The sequence below is a fragment of the Aspergillus chevalieri genome, chromosome 7 (assembly GCF_016861735.1).
Source record: "Aspergillus chevalieri M1 DNA, chromosome 7, nearly complete sequence".
NCBI classification, from domain to species: Eukaryota; Fungi; Ascomycota; class Eurotiomycetes; order Eurotiales; family Aspergillaceae; genus Aspergillus; species Aspergillus chevalieri.
Window position 1 is genome coordinate 1,287,216 of NC_057368.1, and position 16,519 is coordinate 1,303,734.

The 16,519-nt window shown below is 50.0% G+C and overlaps 6 protein-coding genes across 6 annotated transcripts; 3 read left to right on the top strand and 3 right to left on the bottom strand.

Moving 5' to 3' along the window:
• Positions 1-148: 148 nt before the first annotated feature.
• On the bottom strand, positions 149-3,184 carry pmt1 (protein mannosyltransferase 1; the record flags this gene model as incomplete). Its single annotated transcript, XM_043282769.1, has 3 exons — positions 149-739; positions 822-2,856; positions 2,922-3,184. 3 exons carry the CDS (start codon positions 3,182-3,184, stop codon positions 149-151), a joined length of 2,889 nt encoding a protein of 962 aa, XP_043140115.1.
• Positions 3,185-3,873: 689 nt separating this feature from the next.
• On the top strand, positions 3,874-5,597 carry PRP21 (putative pre-mRNA splicing factor; the record flags this gene model as incomplete). Its single annotated transcript, XM_043282770.1, has 3 exons — positions 3,874-3,967; positions 4,023-4,076; positions 4,147-5,597. The coding sequence occupies 3 exons, from the start codon at positions 3,874-3,876 to the stop codon at positions 5,595-5,597; spliced, it is 1,599 nt and encodes a 532-aa protein (XP_043140116.1).
• A 427-nt stretch (positions 5,598-6,024) lies between these two features.
• On the bottom strand, positions 6,025-7,644 carry ERG11_2 (cytochrome P450; the record flags this gene model as incomplete). Its single annotated transcript, XM_043282771.1, has 2 exons — positions 6,025-7,380; positions 7,444-7,644. 2 exons carry the CDS (start codon positions 7,642-7,644, stop codon positions 6,025-6,027), a joined length of 1,557 nt encoding a protein of 518 aa, XP_043140117.1.
• A 1,656-nt stretch (positions 7,645-9,300) lies between these two features.
• ACHE_70439S (putative glyoxalase family protein) lies at positions 9,301-9,833 on the top strand (the record flags this gene model as incomplete). Its single annotated transcript, XM_043282772.1, has 3 exons — positions 9,301-9,434; positions 9,500-9,702; positions 9,757-9,833. 3 exons carry the CDS (start codon positions 9,301-9,303, stop codon positions 9,831-9,833), a joined length of 414 nt encoding a protein of 137 aa, XP_043140118.1.
• Positions 9,834-10,661: 828 nt separating this feature from the next.
• On the top strand, positions 10,662-11,938 carry ACHE_70440S (uncharacterized protein; the record flags this gene model as incomplete). The annotated part of the gene is made up of 2 exons (XM_043282773.1): positions 10,662-10,839; positions 10,896-11,938. 2 exons carry the CDS (start codon positions 10,662-10,664, stop codon positions 11,936-11,938), a joined length of 1,221 nt encoding a protein of 406 aa, XP_043140119.1.
• Positions 11,939-14,239: 2,301 nt separating this feature from the next.
• SEC2 (guanine nucleotide exchange factor SEC2) lies at positions 14,240-16,438 on the bottom strand (the record flags this gene model as incomplete). The annotated part of the gene is made up of 3 exons (XM_043282774.1): positions 14,240-15,652; positions 15,713-16,352; positions 16,431-16,438. The coding sequence occupies 3 exons, from the start codon at positions 16,436-16,438 to the stop codon at positions 14,240-14,242; spliced, it is 2,061 nt and encodes a 686-aa protein (XP_043140120.1).
• Positions 16,439-16,519: the final 81 nt, after the last annotated feature.

Genomic DNA, 16,519 nt, shown 5'->3' on the forward strand with positions numbered 1-16,519 from the left:
TTTTACATATCAAGAATGAATAATGAAATTTGACTTTGCCAACGCCCATGGAAAGAGGCTTTAAATAAGATATAATCGAAGAGAAGTAAATGAAAAAGAAGAATTGACAACAGCTCGTTATACATGCTCCCTTATTCCCTCAGATCAATCAGTCAGTGGCCTCGTTCCCCTCACTGGCCGGCTTAGGCTCAGGCGAGCCGGACTCTTTAACTGCAACCGAGCTTTCCTCAGCAATAGGAGCCGGGATATCTTCCACCGGTTGGTGTTTTTCCTTGTTCTCGGCGGTCTCCGGGTTTGAGCCTTGCACATCCGGATGCGGGGGGGCAACCTTGACTTTACCATCCACGACATCTACCTCGTGGCCATTGGCTAGGCGGGATCGATACTCGTACCGGGTCTCAACGGAAACTTTACCATCCTGTTGGAGTTGCGCGACAAGGGATTCGGGCAGGACGTTGCCGTTCTGGTCCCGGAATTCCACTCGTGCCTTTTTGCCCCGTATGGATGGTAGAGCCTCAGGGGTGACGTTGGCAGATGGGTCCTCTACCTCAGAGGCGGCTTCCTTCACCTCTTCCTGAGGTTGCTGCTGCGCGGGGGCTTGCTCAGCGGGAGGCTCCTGGACAAGAGCGGCTTGTGCTGGGGGAGCCTGGACGGGAGGAACTTGTATGGGAGGCGCCTGCTGCTGGGTTGTTGGTACGGCAGCGGCCTTGCCCACGTACTGAGTAACGTAATGGTTGAGCTAATCCCTCCTTGTCAGTCGTTGCGATACGATGCGCCTAGGATCTCCGTCGCGGGAATTTTGTCTATGCTGGAGGACTTACGTCGGTGTGGAAGGTGTTGCAGTCAAAATCCCAGGAGCCCAAGAGCTTCACTTTCCTGCAGGCGTCCTGCGTCCAGGGATTACCGTAGACAAGCGGGGAGTAGAGCGTGAATGTGAAAATACTCAAAGTAAGGAAGACGCCCATCAACAGCTTGCCAATCACTGGCTTGGAAGGCAGACCCAAGCTCTTGATACGGTTTGCAAGGAAATCGATTTCTTGGGTGAGCGCAAGAATAGCAAAGTAAAGCGCCGGGAGGTAGTGATGAAGAAATAGTTGACGGGCCATGAGGAAGAATGGGAAGTAGTGGAAGAACCATCCAAGCACGTTGGTGCCAATCTCATAGTCGAATCGCTTGAAGTTGACATTGCGGTAGTCACCGCAGTGTCGCTGCCACCGAATGATTGAGATACCCTTGAAGACGATGTAAATTACAATTGCGACTGTCGATGACCACCAGATGAATGGGTTACCAAGAAGGTAGATCTGGCGGTGGTCTTTGCCCCAGAAGTTGATCCCGCGCAGCAGCGTTGGCCACGACGGGGGACGAGAATCCCAGTTGTGGGATTCGGTCAAGCCAGCGTTGGTGGTCCACATCACCTTTTGAAGCTCCCAGAACTTACCCAAGAAGCCAGGGTGTTTGTAGTTGACTTTTTCTGTATCTGCGGGAAGCATGGGGTGGGCGTTCGACTCAATGTACCAGAGGCTGTTGGGCAAGCTGCCACCTCTGGCGCAGGTCACTTCCTGTTGACCCCAACCCCATTCAGGCAGTTTGACCTTGTGGGAGAACAAGACACAGCCAGTCATAATATGAATAAGTCGGAACTTGGTTTCAATGGTCCGCAACCGTTTCTTGGCCTCTTCACCCTGGGATGCGGATTTGACGATGTCAACTCGGAAGAGGTCATTCGCATCGCCAGCGAATCCCTCAAATCCATAAGCAGAGACTTCGAATTGCCAGTCCACATCAGTTACAGGAGGTCGTTCGTCGTGCGAGTGGAGTCTTCTGTGAGTGATCGGGTGGTACAACCGGAGAACCGCACCATCGTAGATGTTCTCAGCAGTGATGTTATCCCACGCAAAAATCCCGGGGACTTCTCCATAAGGACCAAGAGGCTGGGTCTGATTTTCGAGCACGAAAATGTTGTTTTCGTCTTTGTGCGGATACAGAGTAATCTGCTGCTGCTTGCTTCCGGTGGGGAACATGTGCGGGTGGGAATGCAGATATCCACCCTGGGTGTTCACATGGCGAAGGGTGACCCGAGAACCGTACACAACGTCTGCAGGGACGTCTTGCATCGATTTAGAGTTCAGCGTTGCCTGAAATTCAGACGACATGAAACCATCTCCATCTCCTGGATTCACCAAGCACAGGAAATGAATAGCGAACATTCCGCAATAGAATCCGATGGGGATGATAATAAGACAAAAAACCCGGGCGAAAAAATGTTTAAACCAAACGCGGGGGGTAACGGTTCTTGTATCGCCAAGGAGCACCCACAGTTGAAGAATTGTAAGGGAACCAACCCAGGCAACTGTAAAAAGTCCAACCCACTTGACGCTCAAGGTCGCACCCAAGCATAGACCAGTGGAAGCAAGCCAGAACCACCATAGCCCACCGAAGGCGTGCGACGGCCCTTGCTCTTGCTGGTTGGTAAAGCAAGTAAATGACAATGCTGTGAGTGCAGTGAAAAAGACCAAAGGCGCATCAAGGAGGATCAAGCGGGATTGCGTGACGAGGGCATTTTCGAAAATCAAAACTCCCGCACCCATCGCGGCGCTCGTGATGTGGCATCCGGATGCCCTAAGGGTCAGGAACAGCAATGGCACAGTAAGCACACCCATAACCGCCGGAAGCATACGCATAGCAACATAGGGAACGGCGGGCTCAAGATAGTCTTTGCCAATGTCCTTAAAGTCGAAGTTCCCATCAAAACCACCGAGCCATCCTGCAAGCGTAAGAAGAAGTTTGGCAAGCGGGGGGTGCACGTCCATAAAGAAACGGCCTTTGATGTATTTCGACGCGAAACCACCGAAGCTGTTTCAATCCGTATCAGCAAAGCGCGGTCATGTACGTCAAATCAAGCATTATTAGAGACATACTGGACCTCATCGAAAACAACGCTGGAGGGCTGGTAGATTCTGAACAAACGGACCACCGCCGCAACTATTGTAATAAACGCGAGGACCCGGTAGTCCTTTGTAGGCAATGCGAAGATGTTATTATCCGTAACGCCATCCGATGCATAGCTCGAGCTTCCTGCCGATTCCTTCTTGCGACTCCTGGAATTAGGAGAGCGACTGGGTGAGCGCCCGGACTTTGGTAGAGGTTTCACCTCCAGGGTGTCCCGGGATCGGGTCATCATCTTTGGGAGATTTCACAGAGCAGGTCGATCAGTACGTTAGTGAGCGATTGGTATAGAAAGGAAGGAGAATAAGAAATTGTCGAGGTAGAAAAGGAAGGATGAGAGGTTGGCAGATAGTAGGCTCCAGCACCAGGGGAGCTCTCAACCGTCCGGCACTAAAGCAGACAGCACAAAAGAAGATGTCAATTAATGAGAGTATTGAAGCAAGACGCGATTCGCCATGACAAAGCAAGAAGTTCAAAAATCAAGAAGAAAAAAAGATAGCAAAAGAAAAAGACGCCGTTGAGGGGGATCGGAGACACGTGTGGGACGAATTAGGAGGTGATGGTCGAAAGCGTCAGAGCAGAGAATCCGCTTAAGGCCAGATCGTCGCAAGCCGGAATTGGAGAGAAGGAGAAGGCAGAAGGAGCACAAAGGATTGTAATGGATTACGCCTGATAGACTGACAGTTGAATCAACCCCAATTTCTGAATGAATTCGCCCTGAACCGGTTCTTTCAGTTCTCCTGTCATACCGTCAGTACTTATCGAAGCCAGCCAATAAGAACTTCAGCGGCTATCAAACGCGCGTGTATCGTATAAGCGCCGTGTCCGCGCCAAGACCCGTGACCATGAGGTCAAAGGGCGAAAAGACTCGACTGTCGCAAGACGAATCACTGTTGTCCACCATCAGCCAGGCAGTTTGTTAAGATGGCTTCTACGACAAATGGCAATACCCCGATGCCACCGGAAGAGGTGAGCAAGCCACCTGAAGGCGTGGTTTTGCCCCCGAAGGATATTCGAGGTAAGTGACCAAGCTTCCCTTAATGCGACTGACCAGCGCTGATAAGATGAAATAGCTATTGTCGAAAAAACTGCGGGATACGTGTCTCGGAATGGGTTTGTTTTCGAAGGTACGTGTGGATAGCTTTTTCCATCGACGCTCTCACGGGTCAGTCTAGCTCACATTATGTTGTCCTTTAGATCGCGTCCGCGAAAAGGAACGAAGTAACCCCAAGTTCTCATTCCTGAACCCGAGTGATGCATACGCGCCGTTCTACCAGTGGCGCCTTGTGGAGATCAAAGAGGGCAGAGGGACAGCTGTTGCAGCAGGGCGACCAGGGGAGGCTGTGGCGGCACCTGAACCGGAGGAGCGTAAGGGACCAGCAGAGCCACCGGGATTCTACTTCTCTGCTCGGATGCCTATAATCAACGCGCAAGATTTGGAAGTCGTCAAACTTACCGCTCTATATGTCGCCAAGAGAGGAAAATCTTTCATGACCGCGCTGTCGCAACGCGAAGCCAGAAATTTCCAGTTTGATTTCTTGCGGCCACAACACAGTCTCTATCAGTTCTTTACCCGCCTAGTCGACCAATATACGATCTTATTACGGCAAGAAGGAATTGATGAGGCCACATCTGAGAAGAAGAGGTTGCTGGAGCTGGAATACAATGTTAAAAACAAATTTCACATCTTGGACCGGGCCAAGCAACGGGCGGAATGGGTGAAATACCAGGAGCAACAGAAGCAGAAGAGGGAAGAGGAGGAAGAACAAGAGCGCATTGCCTATGCGCAAATCGATTGGCATGACTTTGTGGTTGTGGAAACTGTACTTTTTACCGAGGCCGATGACCAGGCGGAGCTTCCTCCACCGACATCGCTGAACGACCTTCAATCTGCTTCTCTAGAACAGAAGGCTATGATTTCTCTCAATCCCATGCGAATCGAAGAGGCTATGCCTACAGACCTAGAGGAACCGACATACTACAACGCTTACCCAGTGCAGCCCGAACCAGTACCAGCCGTGCAACCGGCCGGACCGGTACTCCCTCAACAACCAATTCAACCCATGCCAGTGCCGGCTGCGGCTGCTGCCGCCACTCAAGAGGAAGAGCAACGAGCCGCGTTTCAAGCGCAGCAGGCTGCAGCGCCACCAACTGGTCCCAGGCACGCCCAGCAACCGATGCGCATTCGGTCGGACTACGTGCCCCGTGCCCAAGCCCGCCGACTCAACAACGCCGGGCCAACCGCGCTGTGTCCCAACTGTCATCAGCAGATTCCCGTGGCCGAACTGGATCAACACATGCGTATCGAACTGCTCGACCCGCGCTGGAAAGAACAGCGCGCCAAGGCCGAATCCCGCAGCGCGACGACCAACCTGTCCACAACAGATGTCTACAACAACCTCAAGCGTCTTGCAAGCCAGCGTGGCGATGTCTTCGACTCGTCTGTTCTTCCTGGCGCTGCGGATCCTGAAGAGGAAGCCCGGAGAAAGCGCATGGCCACCGGAGCGCCGCCAGCGCCTGGTGCTGATGGTGTTCCGGGAATGGCACCTATGCAACCAATGGTTGGACCGTCTGGAGCACCGCCGCATCCACAGAACATGAATGTCGAGGACCAGATTAGACATCTCCATGAGCGATACAAGCAATGATTTTGAATTGGGACGGACCATTTTTGCGGCGTTCGACTTGGGAGTTGGGGCCTAATTCACCTTTGGTTTATTGTATAATACTCTAAATCTTCAATTGAAAGCGGGTGTGAAAGTGATACCAATTGATATGCTTTAGTTCGTCAACTTTTGTATATCGAGGCTCTCGTACCGCGGATAGCAGTCTCAGCATATCAACCCCTTTTCGTACCCAATTTAACCCTATTCCCCCTTCACAAACCGCAAAGTCTGGATTTTGAATGGCAATTGCCTGAGGTACTGTACCTGCATAAACGCGGCTAATATGGTAGAAAACGGTGGAGTCACGGCTCGGGCCGAAAATGGATCCCAATCAACTCGTTCGTTAACTATTAAGTGCATCTTATAATGAATACAGAACACAATGGTAGCACAGAACAAGCCTTGCTTCTCATATCTTAGGCTGATCATCACGCCTCTCCCAACCAATAACCGCCGGCTTCACAGGTCCCGAAAACAACGAGGAGTAATCCGTCCCCGGTACACCCTTCTTCCCATCCACATTGAAGAACCGAACATGCCGCACTATCGTTGCCATGATGACTCCAAGGTTGACATATGCAAATTTCTCTCCAATGCACCGGTGACGGCCCGCTCCGAATGGGAGGTAAGGGCTAGATGTACCCTTGGAAACGGCGCCATAGCCGTAGTCGACTACCTCTCCATTCACATCATCATTGTCGTCTCTCTGGTTGCCCTTGTCCCAACGGTGAGGATCCCACTTGTTCGCGTTGGGGAAGTAGTAGTCGCTGAGAGCGGTTACCCCGGGGGAAGCGAGGAGGACGTGGCTGGTTGGGATGATGTAGGGCGTCCCTGCGACGTGAAGGGGGTTCTTCACTTTGCGCATCAAGGAATGGATGGATGAGTGGAGACGGAGTGTTTCACGAATGACATTTTGATGCAGAGGAAGACGGCCGAGGTCCTGGTACCGGAGAGGAGGGAGTTTTTGCCCATCGCGGTTAAGGTTCGCCAGCTGTTCCTGGTAGAGCTCCTCAATGACTTCTGGATGAGCGGCTAGTCGCAGCATGATCCATGAACCGATGGATGAGGATGAATGCTGGCCGGCCATCAGCAAGGTGATCATAATATGGGCAATCTCTTTGTCAGGAATGGGCTGTCCGGTTTTGTACGTGCAGTTCATCAGGTTCGAGATCATGTCAGACGTTTGGGTAATATTGTGTCCTTTCTCACCGTGACGGCGATCATTGATGATATCAGTGTAGATAGCCCTCATACGCGCATGAGCAGCGTCCCGTTTGTTATTGTGAGGCAATGGCGCCCAGGGCAACATGAAGTTTATAGGGCTAAACCCTTTATCCAAATCGTGATAGAGATCCGCAAATTCTGCCGTGAGTTTGGATCGAACTTCCTCGCCTTGCAGAGCACGCGCAGCCGTGAAAATCGTGATCTCAGCCATAGCAGCAGAGATGTTCACCCGGCCGGAAAAACCTTGAAAATATGGCGAAGTGTCAAGGTACTCGAGGACTTCCTTCTCGATGAGGGGGATATGAGACTCCAGCGCTGACTGTGTGAGACCGAACTTGATGAACTTCTTCTGTTCCATTAACTTGGCGTTAGGACAGTCATATACAACGTCCGAGCCAAAGACCGGCGTTGTCAGAGGGCTGTAGACTTCCTCTGCGTTGACGTCTTTAAGCTTGCCGTTGAGGATGAACTCGTTGCCTTGGACTCCCAGGTAGACGGTAGTTCTCTGCCCGAGAAGGATGAAGGTGAAGAGGTCGCCATACTATTGAGAAATACTCGTTAGCCAGGTTCAAATTTGGTAATGTCCGATTGCATCTCAACTCACCTTCTCCTGGCAGTCAAAGAAGAACTTGTACGGGTCAATGCCATAACTGATGGTACTTCCCAGGAAGAGGATCCAATGAAATACCAAAGGTGGTTGGGTTTTGTTCCATCGATGAAAGATCAATTGATAGGCCACGTTGATGAGGATAGCAATTGGCATTGCCACTGCCATATAGGCTCCCAGTAGACTTATCGACAACATGATTGTCCTGTAGATAGGAAGTCAGACGATGGCAGCATAAACCAAAAGGCATAAATAAGGAAGAGAAGCGAAGACAACCCCCCTCCCCCGAATGCAGGCAGGCACAAACGCGCAGAGGGCTCAATCATAGTTCGCAGGTACCCTCACATTGTTTCTATTTCCGTCTTGGATTTGACATCGGATTAGTTTCACCGGGCTCTCATTCGTCCTCTTCTGGTGGCTGATCTATGCGGAGGCTCCAACATTACTCCTGCAGGATTCTTTGTCGGCTCAGGGCAGTTCCGGGTCTCATGATGTTTTGATGCTGATTACCAAGTACGGATGTCAAGTGGTCCGTTCACTGCGGAAACAATGAGCAGGACATCGCGCCATTTGCCTAAGACACTTCGCCTAATGGAGATGGCAGCAAGCAGTATCCCTAGTCACTTGTTGAGTTGTTGTAGCATGATGAGGTTGTAGGGAGCTCCTCCGCAAATTATCGATGACAAATCGGTGTTCTTCAACGTTAGTTATGAAAGCCGATAGAGAAGGCTGGCATCCCTCGGCAACAGTTCATTTATATTCAATCTCATTTCAAAGGCATCGGGCCCAGCTCAAAAATAAACACAAGTGCTAAAGGATCTCCTCATTGGCGCAACCGGCACCAAGGCCTTCCTCTCGTACGGCATTGCTATATAAGATGTAGTTGGAATGAAACAGAACCTGCCATTTGTTCACCTGGCTACCTATATCTTCATCCCAATGGCATCTCCCGAAAGAGTGCTTTCCCACTCTGCAACCGTCGAAACCTGTGCAAACAATGGCTAGACTTTCGTCGCGGCCTCTGTGAGCTCCTTAAAATATCCAGCTGTGGCGTCTTTCCTATAAGAGTTGGAGCTGGGGTCAGCCATGATTATCTATTCCACATGGATGCTGGCGAGGGCGCTGTGTCAAGGATTTTCTACTAGAGGAACCGCTTCCATCTGCTTAAGCACTGGACTGGAAATATGTGTACTTTAACATTGACCGACTTTTGTCCAAGTCGCCTGGTTGGATATTCAAAAGGCACATCTTGAAGTGCCTGGGGAGAACGAAAACTTTGTTCTTGAGGGATGTGGCTCGGAGGTCCAAGGAATTCTTGATCTAGGATAGAAAATGAGAGACTTCTAAGTCACAAACCCGTCTTCCGATGAAAGCTGTTGGGTGCATAATACATTTCCAAACTCGTATGGTGATGTCCTCAGCGATCATGTTGGAAATCAGGAGGCCGAGGCCTAGTGGTAATAAGGTAATAGGCAAACATGCGAAACCATTCTCCGCCTAGCAAATGAATAATTATGGTTTCCATAGGCGGAAAAAAAAGTACATATATATATATATATATACTCATCCTCGGCATCTGAATTCGCTCGGTATACCGGAATCCCTTTCCCGTCGGCATTCAATTCACATTATCCGTTATGATACTCGAACGGGATGAATTTCCCTTTTCTTTTTTATATCAAGTGAGTCAGATGGGCAATCGCGAAGAGGCTCTGTTGGTTTTAAATTTCTCAAGGATTCCACAAATATCGATGCGGGGAAGGCGGGGCACACAAATATATAGACGTGCCGAATCACCAACACAAACTAAACCAACCACATTATCATCACCTGCAAAGTACTATACACTACAAGATGATCACCGGCCTCGCACACATCAACCTCCTCGTCCCTCCGGGGACCCTGGACCAAGCCTACACCTTCTACGGAGGAACACTCGGTCTCTACGCTGCGCCGGTTCCCGAGCGCCAAAAAGGCACTATTGCCTGGTACGTGCCACTACTTTTATCATGTTCATAACAATATCTGATAGCTATAAATATGCAACATGCAGGTTCAACTTGACAGATGACCCCAAACCACAACAAATCCACGTCGCATTCGGTACAAATGAGCCCGATTCGACGCGACACCCTTGTTTTCGCATCGAATCGATGGAAGCTCTACAAGCTTTGCGACAGCGTCTCTGGGAGCATCATTTGAAGGGTGATGCTGCGGCTCCAATGCATGTTGATAAGCCTGGGGAGAAAATTTCTGGTACGTCCTCTTTTCCTCTCATTACTATTGATTAAAAATATGCTGACAATAAAGGCCCGTCTGGATTTGAATATCCAAACCGATTTTTCGCAAGAGATTTCGCGGGAAATCTGCTCGAATTCAGTGTATGAGTTCGAAAAAATCGACGCAAATGAATCCGGAAAAGGAATCCGATTGTGGGGCTTGTTCCGCTGTCATGGGCTCCTTTAAAGTATATGATTGGTAGATAGATGCTCCGACAGAATGGTTAGCCTACTTCCACGGGAACTAAACCACTCTCGGTATAGTCCAGTACTTTGTTCTTCTTGGTGTGGCGGTTCAGTCGATCAGGCGCATTCCATTTGTTATTTCTAGGCTTTCAGGGGTAATTGATGACCACAAGGCGGATTAATTTATCTGTGGCAGCTATACTCTACAAAGTACGCTAAGACAGCCGTATAATTCCGAATCAAAAACACAGCCCTGCGATCTTAACCCGATAAATTAGATTGATAAGAACTGCCACGCAAAATGGCCCTGGTGATCTGAAAGATTGAGGCTCTAGTCTGGGGCCAAAACAGCCAGACCACGCTACTGTCAAGTTAGGCTTTCAAAGGATTACAGCGTAAGATGCTTCTTCCAACCGCTTGTGGAGATGGTATTCTATACCACATGCATGAGATTGAACGTGTATTTAGCCCATGATTTTCTAGCAAGATATGCCTTGGCCCGTGATGTGCACTTATCCTTGACAACATCGGGCGTCTCTTTACACAGAGAAGGCGTGACGGCAATGGGGCTGGATAGAGAAAAGAGCCTTGTCGACTTCAACTTGTCGAAATAGCATAATCAAGAAGGACATAAATAGAGGGCCCGGGTTCTCCCATCGAGCTTCATCATCAACAGCAACAAATCAACAAAGCAATAAAACAACTCTACTACAACAAGCCTTGATAAAATTTGCCTTTCTTATCATCACGATGCGTGCATCTGCTTCGCTTTTCATCTTCGCCGCTGCCCTTTCCGGCTTCCACGGCGCCTCTGGTGCCGCTATCCCTCCCAACGGACAGTCTTTGGCTGATTCGAGCATTCACTATCACATTGGAACTCCGATTCAGACCCCTGAAGCTGGAGCTGTGAAGCGAGATGAGAATGCCGGTAGGTTTTGATTTCGGGTAGGGCTCGAGGCATTCGATAACTAACACTCGATACAGTGCTACCCACAACCACCCAGGGATCTATGGATGAGGTGAATGGCGTCGAGACGAATGGTGGGATTGAGCGCCGGGGTAGGGGACGGGGTAGGGGCCGGGGACAGGGTCGCAACCACAACAACAATAACAACCACATCAACCACAACAACAAGACCACCCCGAAGTCTCAGAACAGCGCTAAGCCTTCCAAGACTCCTCAGCCTAGCCATCCGGCTACCAACAAGCCCACTCTCACCAACAAGCCCGCCACCAACAAGCCGGCTCACCCCAGTCAACCGGTTCCCAGCCAGTCCGCTCACCCCAGTCAACCCGCTCATCCCAGTCAGCCCGCTCACCCCAACGAGCCCGCTGGACCCAACAATCCCGCTGAGACAGATGAGCCTAGCGGCCCCTCTCACAACATCGAATTCAACCCCGAAATCAACCTTCCTGATCCCACTCAAGATCCTCAAGACCCTGCTCAGGACCCCGCTCAGGATCCCGCGGAGGAGCAGGAGGCTCCCCAAAACCCTGAGAACCCCGAAGGAGAGGCACCTCCCGCTCCCGCTCGCCGCGACCTCTCCAAGCGCAAGAAGCACAGCAGACCCAGCAAGCCCGCCAACAAGCCCGCCAACAAGCCCAGCAACTCTCCCAAGCCCAATGACAAGCCTAGCAGCATCCCCAAGCCGACTTCCAAGCCCACCACCACCCAGCATGCTCAGCCTACTCCCTCCAACCACGCTTCCTCCTCCGCTCACCCTCAGCCCACCCCTTCGAACCACCCCAACGAGCCCAGCAACCAGCCCGACAACGACCCTGACAACGAACCCGGCCATGAGATCTCCATCGACCCCGAGATCAACCTCCCCGACCCCACCCAGGAGCAAGAGCAAGAACAAAACCCCGACGAGAACAACCAGGACGGCAACATTGCTCGCCGGGACCCCCGCGGTGGCAGGGGACGCCACCACCACCACCACATCGAGCTGAACCCTGTCTTCAACGTCGACCCTACCCAAAACATTGGTGACGACGACAACAGCAACGATGACGGCCAGAACTAAATGAGATGAATATATGAGAAAGATGGATTGGTGTCTTGGTTTTTGATTTCTACGTATTTAGCGCGGTTTTTGGTTCACTTTTCATTTTTTTTTTCATTTGTCATTGGAGTTTGGATTTGTTTTTCTGTCCTGGATACATCCTGGTATGTTCACTAGCTTGTTTTTATGGAATTGGCCGTCTTGTTAGATTTGGTGTATTTTTAGTCTTTCAATTGATTTCTCTGAAATTTTATAACTTGAGTTTTTCCAGTTTGGAAACTGGGCCTGCTGGTTCCATATGCCTTGTGGCTTACATCTAGAGCTCATTCATCTTCACCATCTTATACGCGATATCTGAATCAAGACATGGATTATGTACACATCAAATCAACTGATCTTGTGACTCAGATTCCTGGCTGCGAGCCGGTGAATAAGCCATTATTCAGACAATTCCGGAAGATGAGGATGAGTTGTTTGAAGGCTGCTCAATCCTATGACTTTCGAAAATTCAACCGAGAAGTAGGGCCATTAATCACCATCCTGCCTAAAACAATTCTGGATTCCTTATAAGACTCGGAAGCTGCAGACCACACTGCACTATGCTCCTCTGGTGATAGGACCTCGCGAGTGTCGGCAACACCAGCTTGGTGCTCTTCCACGGCTAGCACTGCCAACCTTCTTGCTACCTCAGGAATTCCTGCACTGCGCCGAACTTCCATCCAATGCTCATCATCATCACCATCTGGCGAGTAGTCAGAGGTAACTTTGATAAACAGCACCTAGTTTGGTGATGGAGGATGGCCGGTCGAGCACAACTGCGAATAGCCTGGCACGCGAAACCGGAAATATACTGTTTTCTTGGCAGGAAATGAGCAATAATGATTGCGGTGACGAGGCGCACAGTGGTTTATAGAAGGTCTGTAGAGTCCTAGATATTGCCCAAAAAGGAGCATAGACGATGTACTAAAGATCACAATCCCCTGAAGATCTTGGAGTCCTATTTGTGATTGTCACTGTCTTGGGCCCGGGACCTTGAGTAAGATGAAAGGAATCCAGGGACAGACCTTGTATCTGCTGCGTCAAGGCATTCATGATATGGCGGGAATCATCAGATGGCGATGGCGATGTCTGTCCCTTATCCTCGTCCAGTCCATAATCGAGCTCATAATCACGATCGGAACCCATGATATTGGAGATAGTTTCCATAACGTCAGGGTCTAGACGCTCTTGGTACGTCTTTGAAATGACCTCAAGCTCCCAGACCTCGGGGCAAATTTCATAGCCATGCAGGCGATAGGAGTAGACTTCGAATTTTGGCGTCCGAAACGGATCGGACTTAGAAAGATATCCATCAATTTTGCCATAATCACTCTCCTGAAGGGGAATAGAACTGTATCTGCATTATAAAACGTGCTTCACCCTCTTGATGAGTAAAATCTTCTTCTTCAGAGATGGATTTTCCAAGAACCACGGGTTTGCTTTGATGATCGACGTATCCGCGTTGAACCCAACGCCGACCAACTAGGCCAGGAGCAGCTTTCCCGGCGGTTTGGGCGGTTTGGGCGGTTCGGACCATGGCTGCCGGCCATCGCAGTATTAACAAGAGAAATACCGATTATGAAAGAAACTATGAAGGTTGATGGATGGAAGATGTTAGCTAAGAGACAAGACAATTGTCTTGGGCGCGTCATTCTTCATAAACGATCTGACTGAAACCTTATCTTAGTCTGATCGTACTTTATCTTTGTTCGAATGGACCAGGCTTGATACATCTAGATGATCGCGTATCTTAATTCTATTAAGTATTATGTACATTAAGTTCTAATAACAGTCATAACCACTTTAAGCAGAAGAATGCATCCATTTTATGCGCACCGGAATCAACCCGTGGCAGGTACAAGTAATTAATAGAAACCCAGAGTGTCACCGATGATGACCATGCATTATAAGCAATAAAGAACGTCAGAAGGCTGCTGGAGGAATCCACAGCATCAAATGCGGCCTTTGCCAACGATCCCAATTTCAGAACCTCACCAGACAATTAAAAAGAAACCCATACTATACAGGTTATAGAGATGAAACCGTAGTAATACATGCAACATGTCGCTGATCGAAAAGATACAGAATCGAAAACCGAATCGAAAGAACGTGAAAGCAACGTGGATCGAAAAGGATTATTGAAGCGGACATGTCGAGAACAAAATGGTATAAAGCTTTGTAAAACGAGAAACAATGAGAAAGGCCGAAGCGCGAGGAATAGTAATCATCATGAACGCTAGAATTCATCGTCTGCGTGGGACAGATCATTGTCCGTCATCCAGTTCAAGCGGTCTCCTTTTCGATAACCGGCTCAACAGTTTGCGTCGTTAATTGTTTGATTGGTGCATCACTTTCTCCAGACTTAGGAGATTGGATGGCTGCAGAGACAGTGACCTGCTCAACGGTAGGCTCATAGATCTCTTGTCCCAAGTCCAGCCGCTCCGGCTGATCGGCATTCATGCCCGAATACGCAGTGCTCGCGGGAGATGCGGAGCCGGCAGATACAAAAGGATCCTCGTACACAGACGCTCTGTCGTAATCGCTGTCATCATTGTAATATTCATGGTAATCATTCTCTGCATCGGTCTGCACGCCCGTACTCTCGAGTATCGACGGTTGAGGACCATCGAATTGCGCGCCCGTCAAACCATTCACAGGGGCACTGGCTTGGGAATGCAAGGGAACAACGCCGGCGCCAACACGAGACCAGAACATTCTTTCCCGTAGACGAACGGTTTCCTCCCAGACATCCTTTTCCTCTTCGGAATCGCCGGCTCGGACATGTCCGTCAAGGATAAGACGAAGGTATCCGGTAAACTCGCAACATGAACGCATCCTCTCCAGACAGAGCGAACATAATGGGTATCGTTGGGCGGCCTCACTATCGGAGGTTCGGAAACGGTGACACCGTTGGTACTCAGGTGCGGTCCTACGCTCGCCACACATTGAGCAAGGGTCCCTCCCTGTTGGTGGCATCGGCTCAACCAACAAACTGCCCTCACAAATACCATTTATGACCGTACGCCGCGTAAGCCACGAAATTCCTGGAGCTAGATCGAGCCTGAGAGTGGGTTCAATATCTTCAACGAGGGCTCTCTTGTAAAACCGCTTTTCCTTCAATGGTGAGTGAGAACTTCCGGGCTGCGGAGAAGACATACTCCCGCTGGGAGAATGAGTTTGCGATTTGGACGGTGACGAAGATGTTGACCCAAAACTCCCACTACCAAAATTGGCGAGGCTCATTACATTGAGACCACTGTACGATCCGCTGGGCGCCCGGCTGGGGGGCCTTGACTGCGGCACGTAAAACAAATCACGAAAATCCTCAAATGCTTGGTGGTCCGTCCGGCACACAGTCTTGACCAAATGTGGGAAGCTGGTAGATGGACCCGGTAAGATGTCCTCAAACGGTTGTGCGGGTTGGTCTTGATCCGGAAGTTGTGCGGTTTCCTGGTTCTTCTTGACCATCCCTTGCAGCGACTGACGGCGTGCAGCTGGTGACGAGGGGGCGGTGGACGCGATCGTGCGAGTATCGGTGTCATCCTTCGCAGCGTTCATACCCTGCATGACAGCTTTCAATTCTGCTAGTTGATCTTGATGCGACGCAAGGAGATATTCGGTGTCTTTGACCTGAGCGCGAAGTTGCTCATTTTTCTTTTCTATTTCTTCCCGCTCAAGCTTAGCAGCAGCGACCATCTAGATAGAGTTAGTTAGACCGATCGCACAACAGCATAAGAGGGACAAGAATGAAATTACCTTATTAGCTTCCTCGAAAAGAGCAGCGGTAAGAGTCTCGAGCTCTTGCTCAATGGTCTTCTTGCCCTTTTCGACGGCTGCCCGCTGTGCTTTCTCTTCCGCCAAAGCATCTTGTAAACGTGAAATTTCCTGATCCGAATCGGCCTTTCTGATCAAGACTTCCTGGTCGATGTCTCGCCGATACTTCTCATTCTCGAGCTCCAGTGTTTGTACCATGGCCTGAGCCTGTTCCAGTTCTTGGCGGGTAGCGACCAGGGTGTCATCGAGGGTGGTTTGGTTGTTGATAGCCTGAACAAGCTTTATACTCAGAGCAGCGACCTCATCATTCAAGTCAGGATGATGAGAGGCCGGTGATAACTCTTCCGACTCCTCCACTGGGGCTGCAAGTCTTGGATCCTTCAGCGTGCTGAAACCACTATCTGTGAAATTTCCTACACTCGTTGACCGGACAGCCGGTGCCGGCTTTTTGGATTCGAATCTGGACAGACCATCCGTCGACTTGGCCCTTGTGACGGCCCGGTCGGGAGATGGGGATCGGTTACCAGACGAGAGCGATCGTCTGTGGTTGTTTGGTCGTGAAATCATCGTGGATGGTGAAAGGAAACTGTGACGTGAATAATAGGTGTGGAAAGCGATTAGACTGACCATGAGAATTAGCGATTTGAACTCGTTGGACACAATGAAGGAAAGACAGGGAAGGAAAGACAAATTAACATACTCAGCCATGATGAATAGGGTTGGTAGTAGTGAAGAACAAGAGAAGGTGAGTATAGACGGAAAATAGGCCGCAAGGTGTAGCTTATTATA